General features: G+C 40.4%; 1 protein-coding gene across 3 annotated transcripts in view; it reads left to right on the top strand.

The window, feature by feature from the left end:
* The window catches only part of Syn1 (Syntrophin-like 1), a 173676-nt gene extending 146144 nt beyond the window's left edge, over positions 1–27532 (top strand). For all 3 annotated transcript variants that reach the window (XM_070666944.1, XM_070666942.1, XM_070666943.1), the window contains 4 exons: positions 5258–5481; positions 19629–19843; positions 20814–21031; positions 21317–27532. In XM_070666944.1, coding sequence (XP_070523045.1) covers positions 5258–5481; positions 19629–19843; positions 20814–21031; positions 21317–21409 — 750 coding nt within the window. In that variant the 3' untranslated portion in view covers positions 21410–27532. The remainder of the gene's footprint in view (positions 1–5257; positions 5482–19628; positions 19844–20813; positions 21032–21316) is intronic.

Genomic DNA, 27532 nt, shown 5'->3' with positions numbered 1-27532 from the left:
TGTTAATTTAATTCCTCTGAATATACTCGCCCGATTTCAACTTTGAAAAAAAAAGAAAAAAAAGGAAAAAAAATTATTATACATTTTTAAGTTGCATTATACGCGAACGCAATTTCCACCTAAAATACGTTTTAATTTACGTTCTTCGTTACACCGAGATTTCAGCTAAAGACGAGGTAAATTGGTCGCGGGAGGATAATAAACGAATATTACGACTCCGCCGGCGATAATTTTCGCGCCGGACACACTCTCCTTTCTATTTTCCGAATCGTAAGTTCCCCTTTAAAAGTTGTCTTCGGTCTATTCCGGCTGCGCCGTAAATACGCGGACTGGCGACTTTAAGAACGATATCGTAACGTTTCCACTCGCTTGCGCGGAAGCGCCGTCGAGCCGGGCTAACACCTCAGCTTCTCCCCGCCCTCGCGTTCACCCTGCTCGTACGAGGTGAGAGATATACCTCCTAATGTGCTTTCCATTAGGGTCGGCGTCACAAGGATGTAACGGCGGATATACAGGATGATCGCATCATAGTGGGATAATGGTTATAACTACGAGCAATACGTACGGTAAAACCCCAATGTTCTCACAGAGCGAAACTGCGGACGCATTCGTTTCGCCTCTCCTTACGTTTTGATTTTATTCCCGCGGCGTTACTTTTCTCACGTACGCGTTTTAGGAGCGAGTGGTTATAAAACGTCGTGTCTCCGGAAAAATTAGAGACAACAGCGCTAAGTGCAACACGATTTTTTTTGTCGGATTTTCGGGAGAATAATTTTCGGCTTGCGCGAAATAAAAAATGTGGATTCGCGTTTAAATTGACGATTTCGGGATTGAAAAACTTTAACGAGGACTATGCGCGATTGGAATTCGCGCATCGCGGCAGTTCGGGGGAGAAGAGAATCGCAACCGTCCTCGGAGTAACACGTTTTAATCCGATTTAAAGGGATCGCAACATTTACGAATGCGACAACTGTACACTTCCGCCCGTTTCTCGGCATCTCGGCCGCTTTCCTCCGCGCACAATTTCAGTTTGAACACGCCTGAGTTTTGTTGTCTGTCTCATTTAAGCCTGTTTACGACTCCATTATTTTCCCCGCCGAGGAGTAGGCTGCATTTCTTTTTTTTCCGCGTTTCCCCGTCGAGCGAGAACGGTGAGAAATGTGTCATTGCGAGCACCTTTCTTTCGCGCGGCGCCTCGCATTATAAAGTTAAGTGGGAACGATCGCATTTGATATTATTGATGTCGTCTACGCAATAGAAATGCATTCTTTTAATACACATATTTAATATTTTTAATTAATAATTATATCTAATTATTTTTGAACAAAAAATTTATCTTATTTTTTTTTTTTTTTAACGTAACATATTCCCTTTTTTTACATGACGAAACCTCACCTTTTAAATTATACATAGTAACGGCTAAACACTAGTTTAATAGTATAATCTGCACGATCTAACTACTCTCGGGTTTTATATTTGCCTTTGTCTTTCTATAGAATTTAGAAACTTTCAAAGTTTTCTATATAAAAATGTTGTGGTCTATATAGACCGTTCAAATTACTGTTATTGGCTCTTGACGATTAAATTCTACCAGGTAGGAAAAGTTAATCGCAAGAACGAAAATCGTAGTACCATCAAAACTCAGATTTAAATTATAGCCAGAGCCATTAGACTGCGAAAGAAGAAATTGCACAAGTCTAATGAGAGATTAACTTGTTTGCCGAATTGCCGGAATTAGAATCGTACGTATACGAAAGAGCAATTGCGTTCGCCCTATAAGTTAAAACCGCAATGTTATGCTCCTGAAATTCTAACAATATATTACGCGGAGCTCAAATCCGCATCGCATTGCACGAGCGTCTCATCCCGGGTATACTAATTTATGTGTGCAGTATGTTACATATGTTCAAATAATGTCCGCAATAATTGCGTTCGGGGCTTTTCGGCTGTAATTCCACTTTAGTGTTATTACTGGATTTTTGTAGATTTCTCGGGATAACAACAACAATGCGTATATATAATTATTGCGGCCTTAATTATCATAAATTTTTAGTGAAGCAAAATTTTTGCATTTGCAAAAGAATTCCATTAAAAGCGCTGGCAAAATTGAAATTAAAAAGTTCTCGTTATTTTTCATTGTTGTATGTATTAAATCATACGGGACGCGTGCATTGTTTATTTTTTTTTATTTTTTTTTATTATTAATTTTTTTTTTTTTTTTAGATAAAACCTTTCGCGCCTAAATTGTTTACACTCTGTTATTAATTCGCCACCCACGCGGATTGCGCTTACGGGGAATTATTATTTTACTACCGGCATAAAGATTAGGCGAAATTAGCCGGGATGATTTAGGGACGCGATCGCGAGATCTCTTCCATCTCACGCTGAGCTCTCGCCTATGGCTGCGAGTGGATAGAGATATTCCGTGTTTAATCTTGTTTTAATCCTTGGCTTTCCTATGAATGTACAGTCGGGATTAATGTTCGTGAAAATATCGCCGCGATTACACTTATATTGCGGTGGCTCGTAAACAGAAGTATGGCGTTCGATGGCTCCGGAATATTGAATGCAAAAGGCTGAGATTAGCTCTGCCGCTCGCGAGATAAACGCGAGAGAAATAGTTATTCGATGAAAAGTGTGGCAATAAAAAAAAAAATAATAAAAAAAAGCAGGATTTGACGGGGAAAAAATGAAATCGAATGAAACGAGACGAGCTCGAAGTCCACGATAATATACGATACAGGTCAGATGTCGCGCGTAGGTTAGCTCACCGATATGAAGGAAAGAATGTGGGAAGATACGGGTGGAAATTTTTCTTTCTCTCGTTCGCGCCTCTTTTTCCCTCCCCCGAGCGAGATATCCGCACGTGGGATACAGGAAGGATGCAAAAACTCGTACATCACGTGTTATCGCTTCTTTTAGGAGCTCGACCGGACGCAAATCAAAGCCGTTCGATTTATACCCCACAGTGAGCATTCAGCTCGGGTTACGGAGGCTTGTTCCCTTCGGCTACACTTTTTCCCCTGGCCACCTTTAAAGTTTGATTATGCAATTGTTTTACTTTACACGGGCGGAGCTCACAAGGCTGCAGCTAACGAAAAATTTAATAGGGACTTTGATGAATTTATCCGGCTGCTCTAAAAATGGCATTCGGCTTGAATTCTGTATTACACATGCACTTGTAGCTACGCGCATTTAGCGGGACGTCCGTGCTTTCGATTTCGGGAAAGCGAAAAATTGAAACAGGTTCAATACCTCCGGGAAGCTAATGATGAAACGCAAAGAGCATTGAAGGAGCGAAATATCTTTGTACTTGATTCAATGCCTGTCTTTATTCCGAACGAGACGCGTCCGTTTTTGCATGCTGGTAATTTCTCATGGGCGTCTTCTTATTATCTCTAACAGAATCGTCGACGATGCAAATCGGGGGAGCGCTACCGCGGTGGCGAAACGAGGGGGTACGAAGTGACGCCCGTTTCTTCCCGCTTGATAACTCTTCTTCCCGGGCTCGTTCGCGCCTCCCGAACTTTTCCGACCCGTTCGATCGACCTTTCCCTTCTCCCACGTCGGTATTCGCTCTCGGCCGTTTAATATTTCTCTCTTTTCGCCTGATTCCACATTGGTACCCTAGTCGTAGATTGCGCGACGTCTCCCTGCTCTCCCTCCCCCCGTTTTCGCTCGATTTCACGGTTGCCACGACACGGAAGAAAATCGGCGTCGCGGCGCGCACCGATAAGACGCCAACGACGATTGTGATGTCTGCGGAGCACTGAAACGGATCGAAGGAAAAAGGAGCAAGCAAGACGCGATTCTCCGATTCCGCGATTCTGGGACAACTAGATTCTTTGAGCCTCTTAGCGTTTCGCATTTTTTGGGCCCATTAAAATTCACGGAATTATTCGCGGTCTTTAAACTTTCGAGCGTCAGATCTCTCGAGATCGGGCAGCTTCATCGCGCTCGTTTTGCCTGCCAAGATTTATAAATGCAGTTATCTAAACCCGCGATCTTTGCCCCCCTTACTCGGCGGTTCAAGTATCAAGATGTTGAAAACAATTGTCTCATGCATAATATTTTCCATACAAAATGCACCGCCGCGGAGTTTTTTAATCCGTCGGATAAACTTTCCGATCAGGATGTCGTATGTCGGCTGAGAGCGACCTCGTCAGAACTTCCGGTCCCCCCTCCCACCCTTGTACGAGGGATGTATCTCCTTATGCCGCTACTTACGCGAACTTTTCCGGGGCTTTAAGAAGGCCGGGGACGAAGTTTGATCCTCCCTTCGCCGAGAGAAAGAGGCAGGAAGTCGTTTAAGATTAATGCGCTCTCCTTAGGTCGCTTCTCCGCGACTTCAATGCAATTGCGATCCTAACAAGAGACAAACTGACAAGTTTGGGTTTCAATGAAACTTGGGAAATATGTAGAGTAGTCCGTTAGTAGAAAAAAAAAATTTCCGCCAGGATATTTTGATGCGTTGAGAGATGATATTTATAGTATTACAATACCCGCCCTTTTTATTATGCACGAAATACCGCTCCAGGTCTCGTTTTTTCCTCATTTAATTTTTTTTTCTTTTCTTATTATTCGCGTAATAATATATAAACGGTAAAAATTTCAGTCATAGATCTCTTTCCGTTTTCTCTTTTTTTTTCTTTTTTTCTTACGAGTGCCATCGTCTGAAGCGGAGGAACTTTTTACTGTACTTTCTTTTTTCACGTCGCGAACAAGATAAACGTCAATTGTACAATAACGTAATTGTAGCCGAACGTCTCGTTTCAATTGACATCATCCTGCAGACACAGAAGGGTTCGACTACATCCGTCTTTCCTATACGTACAATATTGATGCCTCTCGGGCTTCTATATTTTTTGTTTTCGATTGCTAAATTAATTTTATAACTAATTCATAAATTTTTACGCGGATTGGCAAAAATATATATATTTTTTTTAAATATAATTATATGCGAAGAGCTTGTATTTAAGAATTAACGGCAACGCACGTAATACCTCTCTCCGTTACTTCTTAATTGTTTGTCTTCTTGCAGCTAATTTAAAGTCTCGCGCAACTTCGAAAATCTCGGAGAGTTTAATTATTAAACTTTCAAATCTGACGGATTATTTACATGTATTTTTAGCCGTAGGATCTACAGTGAGTTTACTTTTTTGAAACATGAAGCTTTTCTCAACAATTATCGCAGATTGAATGTTCGTGCGCGTAAATAACAAATAGAATAATGATAAATGTCGCTTGGTATTTGCAGAATGGGCGAGCCAGTAGCGAAAGCAGCGAGGACGGCGCCGGAAGTAGTGCGAGTACATCGCGAGGAGCCGGCAGTGGATTCGGTTTTACCGCTGGATGCACCGGCGGCTGGCGCAGTGTCTTTGGCGCAGTTTCGGGCCGGGAACTTAGACTGTACGAGTGCGCACCTTGGAGCCCAGAAGCTTGGGCTTCGCCGAGTATTACCTGCCCTCTTATCGCGACACGGTAAGTCTTCCGCAGTACTTACAGTTTTAAATAAACGTTTACTTTTCGAATTCTCGACGTTTTCATCAAAGGGAAAAAGAAGCTTGCAAACACTTTCGGTATTTCTTGTACTCAAATCCGAACGGATTAAGTCCTCGGTATTTAATATTTGATATAATCTTACTCTCGCGATAATATTTTAATATTTGCCTCGATTTTATTAATTCTGTTTGCACGTCCTACGTTTCTACGATATGCCCATTTGCTCGTTCGCGAAATAAAATCGCGGAACAATCCGCCAACGGTGTCATTAACGCGACGATTCACGTATCGCGCCCCGTTCCCGTATCGACTACGGTCGAAAAAGCGGAAACGTGCTTACGAGCGAAACGAGCCACGTATCGCGTCGTCAACGAGTACTACGACCGCGTCACGTTGTAGCACGTACGTCTCGTCGATTTCACGTTGGCGTGGCATGAGACCGCCGTCGTGCAGGCTCCTCGGGAAATTAAGTGTAAAAAATTCACCGGCATCGCGTGCGAGAAAGTGGCTCCGCATGACGAGCGCATCTCCCGATGGGGCACAATGTTACAGCTATAAACACGGGGTTTCCAACGTCTTGTCATACCTAGACCGAGAATGCTGTCTGCGAAACGAGGCTCGAAATTGACGAGAGAAAAACGGTCTTGTTGCCTCGCTAGTTTCCTTTTTTTTTATTTATTTTTTTAATAATTATTAATCACGTTGAGATTTAATATAAAAGTACAGAATAGTTAATTTTTTGTTTGATAATTTTTAATCAATTGATTATCTTTCGATCGCACTTTTACGTCGCGAGTTTAGCGGACGATTAACTTTAATTCCCGTCGATTTAAACTCGTGAGTACAAGCGAAGCTAAACGAGCAGCTAATGCGCAATTTGTCTTTTATGTTAATGAACAAAGACAAATTGTATGGCTGAAGATGACCGTAATTAATAGACAATACGTTCCGGAAATTTATTTTAATGGAAGAATCGCCCGCGTACCTACATCGGTGTTTTGGCTCTCGCTGCCCCGTGCTTACATTCCCCCGGCTTTTAATATTCTATAGATGTAGAATTTATCTCCGGGCTCTTTAATCAAACATTTCTGTGATGATTCCCTTGACGAACGTAAATCGAAAATACATATTTTTCGCGTTCGCGTGAATGCAAAAAATTGCAGCTCTTTCTAAAAATTATATATATTTTATATCTTTCAAAATCTTTTTCATGGTGAAATTTTTATTTACTCGTAACAACGTTTGACGTGAAATATTCGAATCTCCGAAAAATATAATACACACTTTTTATCAGCGCAGAGAGTTTCATCGCAAATGCACGTCGAACTTAATTGGAAACTTACACAAAGTGTAATCGATTATTCTGCCTGTTTATTGTTTTATTTAATTGTGACGTGTCCTGTGTAATCCGAGTATTCGCGAGAAATATGAATCGATATAGGTGCGCACATAGAGAACGCGGGGCTCTAACACAAGCCGCGTCCCCCGCATTCGTATTCGGCGGTGCAGCCAGAGGATTATCAATGAGGCACGTCGGATTACAGCAGTTAGCGATGTTCGTTAGACCGCCATTTTAATTAAGACTATTATACGTCCGGCCGACTGTTCGCGTGATGCCATTGTGATGCTCGTTACGTGCGCGGCTCGCGAAATCATTTTCGTCCCTGTGACGAATTCGTTTTGTAACGTACCGATGCGCGATACATTATACCGATACTAATCACGAATGTGTCGTTTAACTGCGCGCGTAAACGTGATCCACGCTTTCCAGAGTACATGTAATTATTCGCCGCGTTAGCTTGAGTTGCGCGAAAGGATCCGGGGGTCGAATGGACCAGCGAAACTGTCACTCGGCTCGCATATGCTGATAATATGTATACATGCTAAGTAATGTGCATGAAATCGAGAGCACCCGCGGTTGCTGCGGTGCTAGAGATATCTCTGCGAAATGGCACGTAAAAAGGTGTGCGAATACATCGCCGGGGCGTTCGACATTCGAAAAATTGAACGATACTTCCGCAGTGCACTTGAGATAATATTTCTGTATTTTTTGGTTTTTTTTTCTCTCTCCCTTCAATTTTACTGTTTCACGCTATTTTATATCGCACCGATTGAATTAAGTGTACTTATTGCCAATTTAAGAAACAATTTTTATTTTACTTTATTTTGTTTTTACTTTCTTTTTATTTATTATAAAAAAAATGTTAGAGACGGATTTTTTTAAGCGACGTGGAAGTAATCCAATCCTGTTTTATCTAGAAACGTTTCGGTCCAGCCACGGAGCTCTTGCGGAAGAATGATTGTAATGTATATCGGATAACGTTGATTGTGTATAAGAATTCTATCGGAATGCAGATAATGAGATTTCGCATAGATGAATGAATCGTTTTAAACCGGTGTTTAAACAAATACATCAATCGAAACGTTTATTAATTCCACGTAACGTCCTTTCGCAATCATTGTGGCCGTGCTGCACGCACTAATCACGATTGGTTTCGGTTTTCATGACGAATTGCCGGGTTGGTAAATAACCGAGTGGGCAAATATCTCGGCACAGCATTTGTCAATAACTGACTGAAATTAATAGGATGGTAGTACAGAGAGAAAAAGAGAGAGAGAGAGAGAGAGAGAGAAATTAGATCCAATGTTAGAGATATAATACGCGATATTAGTTTATGATATCGACTCATCAATATTTGCTTTTTAAACTGTTAAGTATATGTTTTAAGAATAAAACAGAAAATTAAAATGTTCTTTAATCGATAAAAGTTTTAAAACATTATCAGAATAAAGTAATGGACATTATATACAAATGGGAATATTTATCTTGCGAGTTAAAACATGAAACTCCTTATTTTTTTTTTTTTTTTTATTATGTTGCGTGTAATATCAAATTAAAATCAATGTTCACGTATATGGTAGCCCAAAGGCGATACGTATGAAATTAATTAAAAGCCTGTTTGTTTATACGAACGAAGCGATTCGCGAGTCTGTCGGTTGCTCTCCGCGCAATATCACATTATCCTTCTAGGATCCTGCCGCTTCCGCCATATTTTTTCCCAGTGTATTTATTACGACGACGTTCCGCGACCCATTTCCGTTCCTTTCTCTATCTCGACGTTCGGTTGTACAACAATCGATTTCAACGTCTCGTCTCTGGACGTTTACCTACTATCTGTCCGCTTTATTTATTTATTTGCACACTCGAACGGATTGCGATCACCGCCACATCGTTGCTATTAATATAGGTTCAGGCGATCGATTTATTTAGACGTTGTTTATTTACTGCAAGCGAATGTTTGTTCGGCCAACTTTGTACTGCGCCCGATGTGAGTGGTTGAAGATCAGTGTCGAATTACCCCGGGATCAATTTTAGCTACAATTGTTTCGCGATGTTCCCAAATAGTCCCGGTATATAAATATACCCAGATATTATTTGCATTAACGTTAATTTGCCAAGAGCAATAAACTGATGCTACACAACTTGGTAATTTGGTAATTGGAGAGAGTGAAAGAGAGAGAGAGACTCGTAACTCGGGAAAGAACGGACGAGACTCTGGAGGGTAAATTTTTTTCCGCGCTTTCGCTTAAACAATAATTAAAGGCAAATAGTTTCGTTAATACTCGCGGCATTATCCGACGTTTCTCTCGACCGTCGTCAACGGCGTCGCCCCCCCCTTCCCCCGCTATCTCGTGACACACGCAAACAATATAATAAAAGATTTATTTCCCGGAAATAGTGTCATCAAGTATTTGCCACTTTTCTCGGGGATGTTTCGCGAGCCGGATATTTCTCTGGAAATGTTGCTGCTTTTCTGCAGAAACGCCGCTTCAATTTACTGCCTCAATCGTGAATCTCATTTACGGGATTCAGCATCGCGGAAAGCGGCTTACAAAAAATTTAAAGGAGCTTTAGTTTTAAAGCTGACTTCGAGATAATTTGTGTCGCGAACTACACGTTAAAGTCCACTTTAAATCTCGACTAACTTGAAATTCCTCGAGCAAAATCGTTCCCGCGCCGCTGTCCAGGAATAATCTCCTGCTTCTTTAAACCGTCGCCGTGTTACGATAGAATAATTAATCGTATGGAATAATTAATGGGCCGGCTAATGAGTTTCTATTTCACAGAGAACTTACATACTTCTAAATGATAATTATGAAAATAATAGTCGGCTCTGGTAAACAGCCCTTGTAATTGTCGGCGGGTACATTTTGTCTTAAAATGAAAATGGGAGCGCAATAGAATGCAAGGTGGAATATTATATTTTGAGCGAAAGCAGTTTAATTAGCGCGGCATAATTTAATAAAAAATTAATATGCGACACCTTAATTTTGATAAACGGTTCTCGCAGGTAAAGAGACGAGCTGTCTTTCAGGATTCGCTCTACCTTAGCAGCGCTTGTATGAAACTTTCAAAGCTGCGCCGATATTCTATTTATTCGCAATTAAATATTTTATCGTCCTACCATTCAAAGAAGAGCGTTGTCGCGAACGGTATTTTAATATTTATAAAAATGCGTGGGAACAAATCTCGTTTTTCCGCCACGCACGAAACGCTGAAGCGAGTCTTGTTTAATCCGGGCCGGTGACAAAAAGTAGACGATGTTACGCGAATAATAGCGGTAGAAACATGAAAATTTTCATAGAGACATTTTCTCAAGAGCGCCGCTCAAAAGCCGCGTCCATTAATCCGCGAGGAAACGCGGCGCTTCATTATTTACATCCACAGAACTTCGCTTCGCGGTCTTGCTTACACGGCGCGCGCCGTCGCTCGCCATTTAAACTGTCGCCGCGTCCAACGCGGTGATTAACCGAGCGGGTGATCGTAATTAACGGCCCGGCACGACGCCTACGAAACTTAAGGACCGTGACCGTGCAATCTTCTCGGATCACGAAGCACACCGCAAGCCGTGGCTTATTTCGAGATCGAAAGAAGGAGAGAGAGAGAGAGAGAGAGAAACAGAGAGAGAGAAACCGAGCTTATTCACTTTCAGGACATTTCAATGTGTCTTACTAGATTGATCGATCGGTCCAAATCGCTTTAATTACCGGATATCTCACGTTCTTTAAATCGTAAAATTCATTCTTCCGCGTACAACTGTTCTCGGATTAAAGAATCTCGATTTGTCGGAATGATCATCGATTTAGAAACGCACTAACGATTATTACGACATAGAAATAAACAGAAAAACCTCGTTTTCTTTTTGAAATGTTTTCTCAAGCGTGTGTCTCGTGAGATCAAGAAGATGATGAAAGCACCGGCGTTCTCCTCATCCTTTTGTCTCACTCGTGTGACAACCTCCTCTGCTCTCGTATTTTTCTTTCTCGTATTTGCAGATCGCACACGTGCTCCGCTCGACGGAGTTTGTTTGGCGAGGTTGCCCGGCTTCGATGATTAATCACTTCGTATTAATTAACCGAGAGTCAGAAATTGCCCTGTATTCCTGCTCCATCCTCTAACTTTTCTATCATGTACTTATTGGGAATGGGGAGGAGGGGAGGGGGAGGGAAGACCCACCTGGCGGTGTAATGGATGCTTTCTTTTCAACGCGATCACATCCTAGATTGCACAAGGCCTAATAAACGATGTTAAACGTACCGCGGGACGATTAATATAGAAAGTAATTTATCACGCAACAAATATAAGAGTAATATAGAAGTCAACGAGTTAGAATGGATGAGGAGCGCGAGACGTGAGTTATCCTTATCATCTTTAAGAACCCGTGAGATTGTTTTCTCTCATATATTAATTAACTATAAATTAACTGCGCAATATTCCGGGTTGGCCGTGCACTAGCGAACTTTCGTGCAAACTTCTTACGTTCGATATCGCTAACTGTACGATTGTTATATTATTTAAGACACCTGGGAATCCGAGCATTTCCGTTTGCTCCGCATTTTCGCCTGTTGCTTCCCTATCGTGAGCTTTTAATTAACCCGGTTCGATGTTTGATTGATAAGTTATCAGTGACGAAAAGCGAGTCGCTTTTAGGACTTGCTGAGAATGCTTTTTCGCGTTATTCCCGCCCGAGCCGCTTCGCCCTGAGAGAAGTGCGTTAAGCCAGTGTTAGTTCAGTGTAAAAGAAACTTTATCGTGCCTGTCAGCCGCGAGGTAGACGAATGGCGCCCTTAGCACCCTTATCTATCTGCAATTTTTACGCTTAGCCCCTCTACTCCACCCACCGTCTCATCCCTGCCCCTTTTTTCTTCTTTTCCTCCTTTCCCCAGCCTGCATTAATATCTTCCAGAAGAAGCTCAGCTCTAATCCGTCAAATCCGAAAAGCCCCGCGAAATAAATGTCTACAGGGTAATACACACGAACGATCGATATAGGATGGCAAGATTTGATTTGAAATTTTTGCTAAAGGTGATCCGGTAATCGATGTATGTGCATATGTACTGTATATGTATATAGTATATATCGAGAAAGAGTTTTGTCTTAATTTTTCGTTATCTTAAGTATAGTCTTATTATTAATTGAAGCCAAGCTCTCTTTTCTTGGATTTATTTTAAATTTTTAACGCTCATGAAATCTGCAGTCAATCAGAGAAGAGAGTTAATGGCAAATTGGAGTCACAAATTTAATTTGTCTTGTCTCAATTACTATAGTAATTTAAAGGATAATTTTTATAGAGATTAATGTATTTGAATTTTTCTGTTATTCCGATTTTGTTCGCGTTGCACGGTGCGTTTGTAATTTATTATAATAATTTGTTGCTCGTTTCAACGCCCGCTGTTTATGCATATATGTACACGCGAAAGGATCTTTTTTTATCTTCACGGCATATGCGTTTATTTATTATCGGTACGATGTGCCGCGTGACCATCAATTCGGATTAGCCCGCAGCTCAACAGGAATTTTCAAACCACTGTCATTTTTTTTTCTGCGCACCGCTGCAGATTTATGGTATCTATCGTGCTCAGAGAGCATGCGGTTGTATTATTGGAACTGGATATTATACGCGTACGCTGGGTGAAAGTCAGCGATACTCGAAAAAAAAAGTTACGCAAAAAATATTGCATGTTCGCTTGACCAAAGTTTGAATCGAAAAATCAATTAAGACTATGTAGAGAAGTTAAATTTTGTTTCCAACGCATTATCGTACGCGCGCGGAATGCATTTATTGTAATTCTTTATCTTCAATCGTTCGCGCTTTGCGGAAAACCGCCCGAGATATATCGAGACACATTGACCGTAACGAGACTCGCTCTAAGCAAGTCGGTTTTTCATAGTTACGAGCTAAGCAATTTTATTCCAATCCAATATCCTTATTCTAACCTTCTTCGTGAATAGTTAAGAAGACCGGCGGGGCGGATCGGCGGCACCATTTGCCGCTAAGTGCTCGATTGTTGCGAGGTGATTCAACATGCAAGCGCTTCGGCGGGAAATCAATTAGCTCTAAAAGTTTTCCGTCGGCGAGCTTGATGAGCGACGACTAAAGGAATACCCGACGATGCAAGGAGCGCTGTGCATTCAACTCTTAAACTACCTAGATAATTTTTAATTTCCTTCTGCCCGTCCACCTTTTCCCATCGCCGAGTAATTCAGATCTAATTAGCTGCTACAAAGAATGACACCCGCTATTCTCATTTTTAATTCTTCAATTAACTGCCGCGGAAGAACGTCCCTGTGGTGTTTTTCGCCCCGGCCCGCCATAATTATGGAGATTGCAAGTAAACAGAATTTTTGATCGAGACTAGAGACGCGATGTTGCATTGCTTATTAAATCGCTGGTATATATTTGTCTTTTGATGTAATAGCCGTCGTATATCGCTTGAAATATTATCTATTTATTATCTAATGTGCAGGTAAAAAAAAGAAATTTTTAATAACCTTGCCGATCCAAATCTTGCGACAGTTAATGATAAGAAAAGTAAATATATTTGCAAAATTTTATTTTAATATATTTGCGACTCACGCGACCGATTTGTGAAAAATAAAAAATCTATTTTTTACGCGACAGCTTCTTAAGAAAATGGTGTCTTTCGATTCAAAGTAACTTGCATTATTGATAGGTAAATGTAAGATTTTGGAAGAAGGTGAGCACTCTGAGATTTGTGCAAGAGACTTTAGCATATATCGTCCGAGATAGAAGGCTGGCAGGCTTTGATACTTCTTGTTTTTCCCTTTCAATAAAAGTAAGAATTTTACCATGGAGTAAAAGCGAAGAGCGCTTTGTTCCATTTGCGGATTCACATTGTACGTTTTTCCATCCTTTTCCCATTCCCAGATTGTTCTCAAATCTTTTAAATTCGAATCGCTGAATCTTTTCGATTTTTATATCCTACGATCCACTAATTTTTATGCAATCCTCCAATCCTTCGCGTATTTTATTCGTTACTACCGTTCAATTTTGTTATTTATATTAACAATACTTTCAATTTTTATTTTTTTATACTATACTGTAATATATTTAAAAAAAAATCTTTTTATACACATTTCAATATTTATTTTCTATCTTTTGCCCTGCTTTTACCTTTCAATTCTCTCTCTCGTTCTTTCTTTCAGTGGCACACAAATTCTGTTTTTCCCCAGCATTTCCCTCCCTCCCTCCCACCTAGTTTCTCCTCTTCACGATGTCCGGTGACAAACGGTCGCCTTTCCACGGCAGCCGGAAGAAAAGCCGGTTCAAAGAGCAGGGAAAACGAACGTTGAAAAAAAGGCGACGGACATTCCGCAGGGAGAAATATTTTCTAGCGTTCGTAACTCATCGAATCTTCCGCGTCACGGAACTCTCGCTGCGAAGAAAATCTACTAGCAGCGAATTGACTTTTAATTTATTTAACCATTTATCATTTATTATTTGCTCGCGCTTCGTTTATTTTACAGGGTTCAGACCGTTTCGATGAAATGTCGAAGTAAAAATTGTAAGCGCGATTTTATATAACTAGAAGAAACCTTCGCGTGCGCTATTTTTCGATGGATTCCAATTCGTGTACGTTATTATAATTAGGGACGTAAATTTATTTTTTATTATAGTTTTTATACGATAATTACAATTGAGTAATCGATGGTGGACGACGTGTTGCCGGTTTAAGAGATCCAATACAAAACTACGAAAAAAAAACCATGCAACTTACCGATCTGCATGAGCTTCAGCGGAGGTGTAGAGTTCTGCCGGTGACTGTAACATAAAATGAAAAATATTAATGTAGACGAGCTGGTTTATCAGTTAACAAAGTTAATAAAAAGGTATAACTTTTTTTTTTAATACAGATTTTATAAGAAAAATTTATAATTACCTAAGAGTTGCTCCGCCGATGCAGGATGCTCGTCCCGAGCCTGCTCCTCCTCTCAGATGGGACGTGTCGAGCCATCCTTCCGCGCACAAGTCACTCGCGAACACCCCGACCGTGATTTAATCGCGAAAATTACTCAGTGATCACTCTCGCGCGTTCCATGCTCGGCACTCGCGTTTAGAACAAAGTCGTATGTCGAAAAACTACGCCCGAGTACTCAGCGGAATTCCCGGGACGACCGACGAACCGACTGCGGTTCGTATGATTCTTAATATCGGCGGTGACGACACTTGCGTTGACGACAGTCAACGTGGATGCAACTGCGTCGATCTGTAACAAAAAGAAATACCAAGTTGAATCCTAGTTATAGTGCCGGAAGGGTTTTCGTTAAAAAGAAGTGCGAATTACTTTTGGTACGGAGACACGTGCTTGCTCCGCAGCGCGTAGTACGTGTGTGTGCTCGCGCGACCGCTGGAGAAGGACAAAGCGGGAGTGGGAGTAGTGGGGGAATATACCTAGCACGCGGCACGTAGGCTCGCGCTCGCTCTCGCTCCGTTCCTTCCACCACTCCCCGCAACCCCCGCGCCTATCTATACGTTAGTCTCTTTCGATTTAATTGTAATAATTAATTTGTATGTCCAGACAAAGACGGTCTTCGCGATTTTCGAGATCGAGGACGACTTGATGGAAGTACCGTCTTTGCCTGGATATATTAATTAAATATTAAAATTAAACCGAATCTCAAATACGTCGATTTAATTGCTGACACATTATTGCAATCATTACAATCTTACGAGAGAACCAATCGGGTTTTAAGCGGTAACAATACACTGCAATAATGAAATAGATTAACAGTTAATTCAGGAATCACACCTATTTTTTTTATTTAAGATAATGCAAATTGTGTATTAAGTTGTGTGCTCCGTTGCGCATTAAATACTCAGTTATTTAAGAAGTATTTACGAAAATTTTTTTATTGTAAATCACTGAGAAACAGCCTGCGTTTAACTATTTTTAAAAATAAAAATAATTATTCTGACACTTTACATAATTAATTTTCTAGCGCGTCCATTTGGTTACTATCATTTTACGTTCACTATCGCGTATCAAGGGCTTTTTTTATCCTACATCTATAGAACGCTCACATTCTTAAACGTAATACGTCTTTACCGTGCTTTTCGCGTCGGCTTAATAAGATTCATAATTGTCTGCCATAGTAAATTAAAGGCCATAGAGATAGAGTCGGCTAGGCGGATAAGGGCCAGATAAGAGCGACTGAAAAAGGGGTAAGGGGGCGGCCGACGGGGCGAGGGAGAGGTAGGACAGGATATGAAAGATGGGGTCCCGATAATCGAACGGTGAACTGGATCAATTAAATCCTCCGGGGTAGACATTAATTATCGAAGGTGTCGTCGACAGTTTCCGATCGCGCGTGCAATCGAGGCACGATATTCGGAACGAGTTCAGGATTTTGCCCGCGGCGCATCCTCCCCATATCCTACAACGATCGTCCCTTCGTCTCCCGTCCTTATTTCCCGATTGGCCCCCTTCAGCCTGATTCCCGACGCGGCTTCTTATATTGATCTCTATTTCAGTTGCGTAACTCGCCTCGAACGGATGTGACGCCAGGAAAATGTAGGAAGTGGAGTTTTTGTAACCATTCGCGTAGAAAAATATAGTATTAACTAAAAAAAAAAAAATAAAATAAAATAATAATAAAAAAAATAAGTAAACCATTGGGAAAATTGTCCCGTTATTAACATTATCTCGTTGTCATCGTATATCCCTGTAGCCAGCATCGTTTTGTCGATTGATCTCGATTTACAATCGTGCCGGGATAAATTGCGTATATAATCCATAATACACGCAAATACAAAGGACGTTACATAAACGCCAGTGTGCCGCTGTCATAAATCGAATTATTGATAATTCATAGTGAATTTCGGCGCCGCTGATTGGCAAATATAGTTGCCGCGACTAATGGGATCGTGTCGAAAGTCGATACCCGTCATGACGAGATCTCGTGTCTTAATCGGATTTTATCCCAGATTTTCCGCAATTTAATACACCACGCTATTTGCCACCGCTGTATGCTATTATTTTTAACGCGAACGGTATTTTGGTTTTAAAATTTTATATAGGCACTCTGTAAACCTTCCATCGCCAAAATCATTTGCTTTCAATAACCGATAAATACGGAAATAACTTTTTATTTTTTTATTTTTTTAATTTACGTAATATTTAAATTCACGCATCAGTCATTTTTAAGTTTTTTTTTTTTATAATTGTAAAAGATATTCCGCCTAGTTGCTTTATTTTATGTGAACAGTTAGCAGAACAATGCTGAAAATTTCAAAGAGCCGCGTTACGTAAAATTTACCTCCAGATTTGTGGAATAACATGCGAAACGACGTAGCCATCAATCGCCCGTTGTACGTTTGAAACTGCGCGGTATTTATCATAATCGTATTGTATATGCAAAAACTATTACCGTTTAATGTACGCTGCATGTGTGGACGTGTCCCCATGCGAACGGCAGCGAAGAAATAAAACCGTCCGCGGCGAAAGTTATGTATTGCGTAACGCCGGAAGTGTCTCTCTGTATTATTTTATATCGCGTTAAACTTTCCCACGCATCGCTGTTGTTGTGAATTAACGTCAGCTTCATTTTTAACGATGAGCCCGGGGTGTTTTCGAGCGGCTTAAATGCGGTGTCAGGCAGTCACGCTGTTTGAATGATCGGTGATCCAGCTAAGCCTCGTTTAAATTTTAAGTGAAAAAGACTAGGGGGAACGGACATCGATCGTTCGTGGCAGCTTACGAGCCCGCGCCTCTGTTTTTATCGTGTCCGTTATATACAGGATATATGGAACAGTTCGCGTATCATCTTTTTCTCAAACAAAAAGCGCGGTACGAGGTAAGAAAGCCGCCTGCGTTTCTCATTACCGGAGCGAGAAATTATGAGCATTTATATTGAGATGTAAAAAATACTAAGACATTTTAAAGATAATTTTATTTAATGCCGCCGAGGAAAAAAAAAAAAATAATTCACGAAATTATTTAAAACTGTAATTTCATTAATTAGTCTATTTTGATTTATACAACGCAGTTATTATGAGATTTATTAAAATTTTTAATTGCATACGTTTGTCATTTCGAGGCTAGAATTGTTTAACAGTTTTAAAACGTTAACGATTGCTAGTATTACTTTCGTGAAATGGAAAATTCGATCAACGCGGAGGTGAAAATTTTTCTTCGAGTTTTGCGTTGTCGTTATTAATCACTTTCTTTCTCCGTCGTCAAACATTCAGACATCGTTTCCCTGAAGTTTCCATTCGATGGGCAAAGAAACGAAGAAGCTGAAAGACACGTGAAAAGAGCGGAACATGTCGGAAAGTTCTATTTCCAGTCGACGGGGCCTGTATCGGGCCCGACGCGAGAACGCGAAATGGCCGACTTAAGGAAGTTTTACTGCGAGACAAACCGGAAGTGATTCGGCTATCCCCCGGGAGAAACTTTCTTTTCTTCCTGCGGGCTTTTTCGTCGGATTACGACCGCCGACGAACATCCATTCTCGTTTAACGCTTTTATTTACCGTTTGCGGCTGTCTCTCCAACTTCCTCCCGCTTATCGGAATTTTCTCCAGTCGCGCTTTTTGCCGTTGCTTTATTTTATTTTTAGTTTTTTTTTTTCCCTACCGCCCTGCCGAAGCGCTCGCGATAATGGCCAATGAATATCCATCGTGCCGAGAGAGCTCAAATTATTTCGGACCTGAATGATAATCTAGGATTCAACAAGATCTGTGCAAGTCGGATAATCGGTACGAATATGTCACTTGCGCGCTTGTATATTGATAAAACGAATGTTTGAGATAGATATAAAGTTTAAGAATATTTATATAAATGTATTTAACTTGAATTAAGTATCGAAATAACATTCAAGTAACACCCACCCCAAAATTCGGAAATACTTCGGTCGTGCAGTCTCTATGACGAATTAACGTGCCTTCCGATCTCTCATATCTCTTTAATTGCCCAAGTGGGGTAATTTTGGTAATCTAGATCTCTGCTTTGTCACAGAAACTCAACTGCATTCCGGTGCAGTAGGAGACTATTAGCATCAAAGGGAAAAGGGCCGAGGGCGACTGTTAGGCATGTCGAATAATGCCGAGGGCATTTTTTCCGGTCCAAGTGTGCTATTTTTCGCGTCCGCTCTGTCTCCCCGTTGTGTGGGGTGTTCTTTCTATCACTCCTTGTTTTTCTTTTTCTTTTTTTTTTTCTTTTTTTCCTTTTTTTTCCCGAGCTCGCCGGTGTCCCTCGGAAAAATCTATAAATCTAGCGCACGGGCTCGCGAACGTCAGGACCATTCGTCAGCGGGCAGATTGGTGGGAGGGAATGGATTCGCGGGGAGGAAAAGGGTGAGAAGGGGTTGGGGGTCCGGGGTGCATACGTGGCCGAACCCGTGTCAGGTGAGCGCTGCAGCTTCGTCCCACATGCAATAAAGCCGCGACGATTTTACGAGCGAGGCGAGCCGGATGACGAGGTAATTTACCTACCCGCTGGGAGAGGGATGAAGGGACGATGGGAGCGAATCCATACCGTGACTCGCTACAAGGCGCCCGCGATCGTTCCCGATAAAAGGCCGACGCTTTTTACCCGACACCTTCTCCCGAGAGCGATGTCACGTGATTTTCGTGCCTCCGCGGAATCTTCAATCTTCATTCTGGGCACCCGGGTATATCGATTTACCGTACATAAATGCACACACTTGGAGGAGAGCGGGAGTTTAGATAGAGGTTGATTTTCAGTTCTAAAAATTGACGCGAGCTTAACGGCTGCTGCGAGACATCGTTGACTGAAAATACGCTTGGCTTGGAATGATTTCAGGCTGGTTTCTACCCCGACGCGGCAGAACGAAGCGGCCAGCAGCAGCAGCAGCTCGACTCAGCACGGAGCGACGTTCGCGGTACGGGTCGGCACGATGGACGGGGTGATTACGCATCATTTGCGAGCCGAAACACGAAGAGACCTGGCGTCCTGGGCAAGGGCGATTGTTCAGGGCTGCCACGCGGCCGCACATTCTTTACGGGAGTACACCGTTCGTAAGTGATCCTACGTGTTATTTCGCAAATTTGGCCGTCGGGTTTTTGGTAGTTTAAATAATAATTTACCTTGAAAAGCTGAGCAGTCGGAAGAGTAATTAACTAGGGGACGTGGAAGAAAAAGAAACCGAAACGCGTGGGCGTCATAAATACTTGTGGAAATAACAAGTTCGAGTTTTTTCTATGTAAATTATACGGTAGCGGGCGATAGACAACATCTACTACTCTCGTCATTTTCCGCGTTCGGTTCGATGAATTTTAATTTCTTTTCAGAGACGACGAATGGCAATAATAAATCGAGATGAATGCCTCCCTCGTTTTGTACGCGTCTTTTTGTTCGCGTCTCGCGTCGATGATAAAGAACCGTGGATACCGATGCGGCGGAAACGCGCGGCGGGGAAAAATGTACAGGCTGCCTCATGAACAAGTACATCGCGCGAAAATTTGCATGAAAATTAAATATAATTACGACCGCGTTGATTAAAAGTGAAATAAAAGGTCCGGGCTTTATTGATTTTTAACGCAACTGAACTTTTGTGACTAATTATCTATCCGACCGAATTTTTGCTCGATGGAAATATAATTTTCGGTCTTATTTTTAAAAAGCCGGTAGATCGAATCGAATTCGCTGTTATCACTCTCACGACCATTATTTGCGACGCGACGGCGTGAACGCCTAACGAGTTACATTGCTCGCTTCAGCTGTGTGGTCGACCATCACGCGGAAGGCAATGACCTGACGCCGCGCGCGCGAGTTTCGTACGCCGCGGAGATTGAGGTAGGTCTCACGCACGGCGTCAGCCGTGAACACTTGCCCGGCTAACATACGTCGCCCACGTATGACATACCACATGTAAACTAAATAATTAAATTATTACGACGCGTGCTATTATTAATAAAGCTTGGAGAACGGCAATACAATTTCTCGTCTACCGTTATTTTAATTTTTATTATTTCTCGTGTGTTATAGGTTGCACATGGCAAGGTAAGGCCTGTCAGTTGGTTGTCAACCACGAAGAAGGTTTCGCGCTTTACTCCGCAGGCACGCGGGGCACTGCCGGGAACGGCGTAAGTCCCGGATCACCACCCACGCCACTCTGGAGAAGATCCTTCGACAAATTGAAAATGTCCGCGGACGACGGCGCTCGTCTTCTGTGGCTCGATTTTGGAGGCGAGGACGGCGAAATTGTGAGTATTTGACAGACACGTGGATTTTTAAAACACAAAAATTAGGGTGGCTGAAAAAAATTCCGCGTCTCTTTATTTAAACTTACGGGATTAAAATTTATTTTGAGACTATTGATCATTAAATGTGACCGATTGGTTGAACTTTTTGGAAGACTCTAGTCTTTCTCTGAATCTAATCTCGCAATTGATTGCTCGTGAAACGTATATTTTATCGAAAGTCAAGGAGCTTAAGTATGTTATCAACTTCGGCCAGTAAGTAAGACGTATCAATTAATCCTATTGTAGGAGCTTGATTTGGAGAGCTGTCCGAAACCAATCGTGTTCGTTCTGCACAACTTCCTTTCGGCAAAGATTCACCGGCTTGGTCTGAGTGCATAGGGGCACGAGGGGGCCCTCACAGAGGCCCCCGATTTGCCTCCTCACACCACTAGGTCCGTAACCAGCGTATTTCTTCACTGAATGTAAGAGTTACAGTGAAGATGAAGAAAGAAAAAAAAAGAAAAAAAAAAGATTTTCTCCTTTTTCCTTCGAAGAGATTCGAAATAACAAATAATAGTATTGAAACCTGATGAGCCGTGAAACATCCTAATGGATAAGAAAGGACTATCTTTGTCAAAGATTTCGCGTCGCGCGCGCAGCGATTCTATTCCAGTTCTAAAACTTTTGGAATGCGGAAAAAAAGAAGAAAGATTTCGAAGTGAAACAGAGTAATAGTGTAACAGTTTAGGAATGAGTGAGAGTAGAATAATGAATTCGGGCAGGATAACGATCCGAGAATTCTAACTGACTAAAAGAAAAGAGTACTAGAAATTGCAAATTGAGAAAAATTTCAATACAATAAATATTTAATTCTTTACTTTGTGACGACTTTGAAACGTTAGATATTAGGAATTTAATATTTTAGATATTCTAGATATTTGCATATCTAAAATCGAAGATTTTTTAAGACAGCTTGAAAAAGTTTCCAAAGATCGTCATTTAAATTCTCAAGAGTGGGACACTTTGATTTACGATTAAAAATTCTAGTATCCATTCCAGAACGTGGATACGCCGGGAGTTCTCGAGAACTTAAGTAGTCGCGACATTGGAATTAAAGTTTAATACGTAATCGTGAAGATTAAAAAGAAACGGCCTAGCTCTTTTCTAACGCGAAGATTCGAACTGCATACGTAGAATTCTCGGACACGATCCAAGGATTCCAGTATTTCGTCAAAGAGGTATAAGCAAGGTGAAAAGAAGACTGTACATTTATAATTTTAACACAGCTCATGTTTGAGGATCATTGTCGGGAGATACGATTGCGGTAAATCGGCCCGAGACGATCGTTAAAAACTGGGCGGCAGTCCCTTTTCTCCTTTTTATTTTCGACGATAATCGATACGAAGCCATCCACGAGACGATATATTGAAGAAAGTACGATACGTGACGGGGACGGAGAAGCGGGGCGGTGGAGAAAAACACCTAGCCCGCTGATCAACGCGCCTAAGTAACTAATTTAATTAACTACCTACCTAACCCTAAGTAAGAGTAATCGCGAAGAACTGATTCGACAGGTTATCGATAAATATCCATTAATCCGAGATCGGATGTTGAATTGCGATGATTGCAATGAGCATGGAGGTCAGACAAGCACGATTGTTTAAATGACGATTCGTTAGTACATTCCTCTTGACGCAGCTCGCATTATTTGAGTCTCCGGACGCGACGTAAAATTGTATTTTTATCAAAAGTATTTTCTGTTTGCCGCGCGCAAAAGAAACTACGTTTCGCAAAATGAAATTTGCCAAATTAAATTAAATCTTATTGAATTAAACCTTTTAACGGCGGGTTTTATTTGAAAGTCTTTTTTTATTCAATAAACGTATGCAAAATAAATATTTTATAATAATAATATTAATATTTTATAACCGGGGATATAACGTGTGGATTAATGCTCTAATTTTATTGTATAAACGTATCTTGATTTAATTTTAATTCAATTAAGTTAATTAAATCACGATAAATTTTAATTAAACAACGATATTTTAATATCTTTTTATTAATTTATACTTTACGCGTATTAATTTGTTTTTATTAATATATTACTTGTAAGTGATGTAACGTGCGAACAAAACATTTTTTACTACTTAATACACTTTAGGTATTGACATTTTATTTAATATTTATACAATTTGCCCGTTATTTCGATGTAATTAATTTTTAATCAGTTTTTTTTTTTAATTTCTGTACGTTTAATTTTTTTGTCCGCGTTACTTTTCAGCTATTCCGCGCAAGTAAAACATTTTGCAAAACGCTTCGGCTAGAATGTAAGCGTTTCTTCTCGTCGTTTAAACATTGTGATAATCCTGATTGTACGCATGATTGAGACGCTTAGACGAAGCGTGAACGTATTCGTTGCGAAAATAGAAGCTAATTACTAAGGCCCGCGTTTTCACCTTGCATCTCGCGTCGCACGTGGCCAATTGCAAAATTCAATTTTTATTTGACGTAAACTTAGGTACCGATAATATAATTGTATTTAAGACCACGTGGTGTTACGGCACAATGTTAAACACCATATTCATGATAGAACTTATCGTAGGACGTAATGTTGAAAATTAATGATCTCCCCGTAGCATTTAACGCCACGTTTCAGTCACTGTAATAATGAAAATGGGACTTCGCCATTGTGCACGGTGAAGACGTGGCCGTTATTAACAAACAACCAGCCGCTCATTACTGTTCGACCTTCTACTTCCCTCGAACGCTCGCGAAACATACATTCCTTTAAATTAATTTTAGTAAAAAGTCATTTAAGTAACGAGGTTTAAAGTGAAACGGAAAAAGGTACGTAATAATAGAAATAATACATTTCTTTGTTATTCCCGCAGAAGTTTTGTGAAAATATTTTACAGCGCGGAAGAACAACGAAATTGAAGCTAATTTAATTGCAGCGAATTGCGATTAGCAAATTCAATTTGTTAAAATTTTTTAAAATATACTTTTGCGATATAAATTTCACTTGAAAATTTTCACGATGATTCAAACTTCGTAAAATAAAAAAAAGTATTAAAAAAAAAAAAAAAAAAAAAACACGCTTCTCTCCATCGGTCACGTTCCGCGTAACGAGGGAGATCGTCGCATTTTGCACCCTCTAATTTTACATCGGTACTTCCGGTCAGCCCCGGATCCGTTTCTCGCCGGGGAAAAAGTTCACGTGCGTGACGCGATACCGAAGTCCACGTAGTTGGAAACACCTGGAAAGGACTTAAAGAGTTTACTCTTTTGATCTTCCGGCGGGAACTTTTCGCGAGATAACGTGTTTCGTTTTGGTAAGGCGATATTTATGTCGCTCCTCCACGGTCGAGGCGAGTGAGTTCGCGGAAGTTGGAATATCCCGCGCCGTTTCTCGGCCAAAATACTTTCACGGAATTGTACCCGGGAACGGTGAGGAAGGCGATCGCCATCGATCTCAGCCAGACAAAATGGAAATATCCTCCCGGCGGTCGTTTCGAGACGCGAAGAGACGGGGCTGATTTGTATTTAGAATTCCCGCGGGCTTTACATCGCGCGGCGATATTAAAACGGAGGCCTTTTTAATTTTTGAGAAAGATCTACCGACACCATAATCAGCAAAGTTTTTGCCAGCGCGCCGTGTCTTTGTGCGGAGTAAAAATTGCATTTTATTTTACATCGGAATGAGAGCACGAAAGTAATATGTGAAAAATACATAATCCGCTGAAAGCAGACCGCTACTTCTACGAGGTGAAAAAAAAGATGTACGTTGTAAAATGGTGCAAATTGAATATATCGTTGTTAAACTGAGGGTACGATTTAATATACATATATTACATATCTAAAAAGTATTCTACGAAATTTCTTTTTTATTTTTTTTTTTTTAACGTTGCTTTTATACGTGATTTTTGGTTCAACACGAAGCGTTAGTTCATTTTTAATATTGCTTAAGAGCTATCTTTTGATAAAGATAGAACCTAAATTATCGCATTCTACGCTATTGCAGCGTTGTTTTATAATTTAAGCAAAATCTTTAGAAAGAAGCGGAAATAGAAGGTCCCTCAATAATTCAATGAGCGGCTATTCTAGCTGTTTTGTACGATTCGTATTCTTTAACGCAAGTAAATTTAAGGTAGCAGAAAAACGTCGATGTGTACAGCCTGATTTTTTTGTTTCCGGAAAACAATAGCATATCGAAATGATCATTCATATCATTGCTCAGAATATCAATGTTAAAAATTTATATAATATGGCTGAGAGAGGATATAAAGACGAGTTGCGGAAGGAAAGAACTTTTAAAGGTCCAGAACTTTTATTTAAAGAACGGAAATTAGTGTAAAAGTTATCGAAGGACGTAATAATCAAAGGGTTTATTATAATTTTTTAGAATTTGAGAGCTGATTTATAAATCTCATACAATGTGTTTAAATATAAATCTATTTTTAACTTTTTAAATAAATTTTAAAATAACTTGCGGACTTTGATATATTGGACAGTATATTATTAAGAAATCTAAAGAGCTGTCAATTTAATGCGCTCTATAAGTGAAATGCGAATATCGGAACGTACATGAATTTAGAAAGCACGAGATTTTACAAATTTAACTCCTCAAAAAATATATTTGTCACGAAAATTCCACGTGGTATCGAATCTAAAAGTAAGTTTAATTCTCGATTTATGCTTTTAATTTCTACGATGTAGAATCTCCGATTGATTTCAGTACCTGGCATTTGGAAAAGAATCTCTTTAGTTTTAAGAAGCGAGACTGAAAAAAACGATGGTATCGAGAACTTAGAAGATTATTAAAGCTAACGCATCAAGTCAATCGAAAATTTACTGGCAATCAATGGTTTCCGAAATTATTAAATTATATCGAAACGAGGAAATCAGGCATTTAAGAAGTTATCTTTGACATAAAATTATGGGAAAAATGTAAGAACGAAGGCTTCTTCACAGACTTTTATAGCATACCGAAAGTATTTTATACTTTTACCAGACTGGAGATCAGCATAAGCAAATACTAGCCGCCGCTCTGATTTATTCGTTTAAAATAAATTGCGTATATCGTTAAACGATATAATAATTTTTTCTATGCAGGTATCTGCAACGTTTCTACATCTCTCGAAGTGTTGCACGACCAAATTTCTGAATTTCTCCTTTCAAGTACTTTTGATACATTTATTCTTTGCTATTCTATTTATAATAATAATAATGATAATGTAATGGTAATCGTATAAATAATAATGATAATAATAATGAGACAGCGACCTGTAATGGAATAATCGTCGCGGTGCGGATTGCCCATCGCGCGGTAATGCCTTGTAGCTTCGGAGGCTACCAAAGGCGAACTTTCAAACAATAATGGTGATGATAATAAGGATATTTTAACTACCGATAGATTTTTGTATTACAAATTCCACCATCGTGTCTGGCGTGTGTTATAAAAGCCTGTGACTTTCTTTTTCTGTATAAATACATACCTACGAGTGTCTCCCATTGAGATTGTTGAATGTTGCATAGGGTGGACGTACAATAATAAGATCGGAGTTAAGTAGACATATCAACGAAGTCATGTACTATTGATTGTATATCTATTTACCACTTCCCGCATTTCTCGCGCCTCTCGGGCCAGACCGGAACGCGATGTTTCGCCATTTCGTCATTTGCCCCCGATTTCGAGATTGTTTAAATGTACAGACGATTCAATCAACGTCCCACGATCCTCCTCGTGTACACTGAAAAGCAGATATGGCATTTGCTTCGGCAACGGAGGCTAGCATATGTGATCTTGTGCGTCGAATTTCACGCACTCACTCACTCACACCAAGCGCGCGCGTAGATGTGCCGCGTAACGCATGTCGTTGGGGACTGAGGGAGAACGCATCCCCACACCACCTACTTAATCCACGGCGGCCGAGAATGGGGGAAGGATCAAAAAGGAAAGATTCACGTACGCTAGCCGCCGTCCCCCGCAACGAACGTGATATCTGCTTTTCTGTGTACAACTGTAAAAGATTTTAAGACTAGTGTTACATCTAATACTCGAGAGAAATATTTAGGTATTCGGAAATAGTAGCGTGAGGTAGAGAGAGCTAATTTCTTTTCTCTGGTACAAGGGGAAGATGTTTGGCGGTTATAAATAAAATGGTTTATATTAATTTATTATCTGCGGTTAATCTTTAATGTCGAGGAAAATAGTGGCAAAGATATAAGCGGCGAATTATCGCGTCCGGTTTGGATCGATGGAGCGCAGCTCGCATAAACGCGCGTAAGCGACTGTTAACGAGTTATTAAAAATTAATTATTATTAATAAACTAAGTTGAACGTGGAGGATTTTATTAGTGTATTCGTTCGCGCGTGGAATGCCTATTTTTTTAATAATTTAGAATGAATTGTTGTGAGTAAATTGGAGGATGAGACGGAACCCTTCCATTTTATTTTCCTTAAGTTTACAGCAAATTTGTATATTGATGAGTTACCAAATAAACAAAAGTTAGAACAACGAA

The sequence above is a fragment of the Cardiocondyla obscurior genome, linkage group LG15 (genome assembly GCF_019399895.1).
Source record: "Cardiocondyla obscurior isolate alpha-2009 linkage group LG15, Cobs3.1, whole genome shotgun sequence".
Classification (NCBI taxonomy): domain Eukaryota; kingdom Metazoa; phylum Arthropoda; class Insecta; order Hymenoptera; family Formicidae; genus Cardiocondyla; species Cardiocondyla obscurior.
Note: the sequence above shows the minus strand (reverse complement) of the source record. Positions and strands in the feature narration are given on the sequence as shown.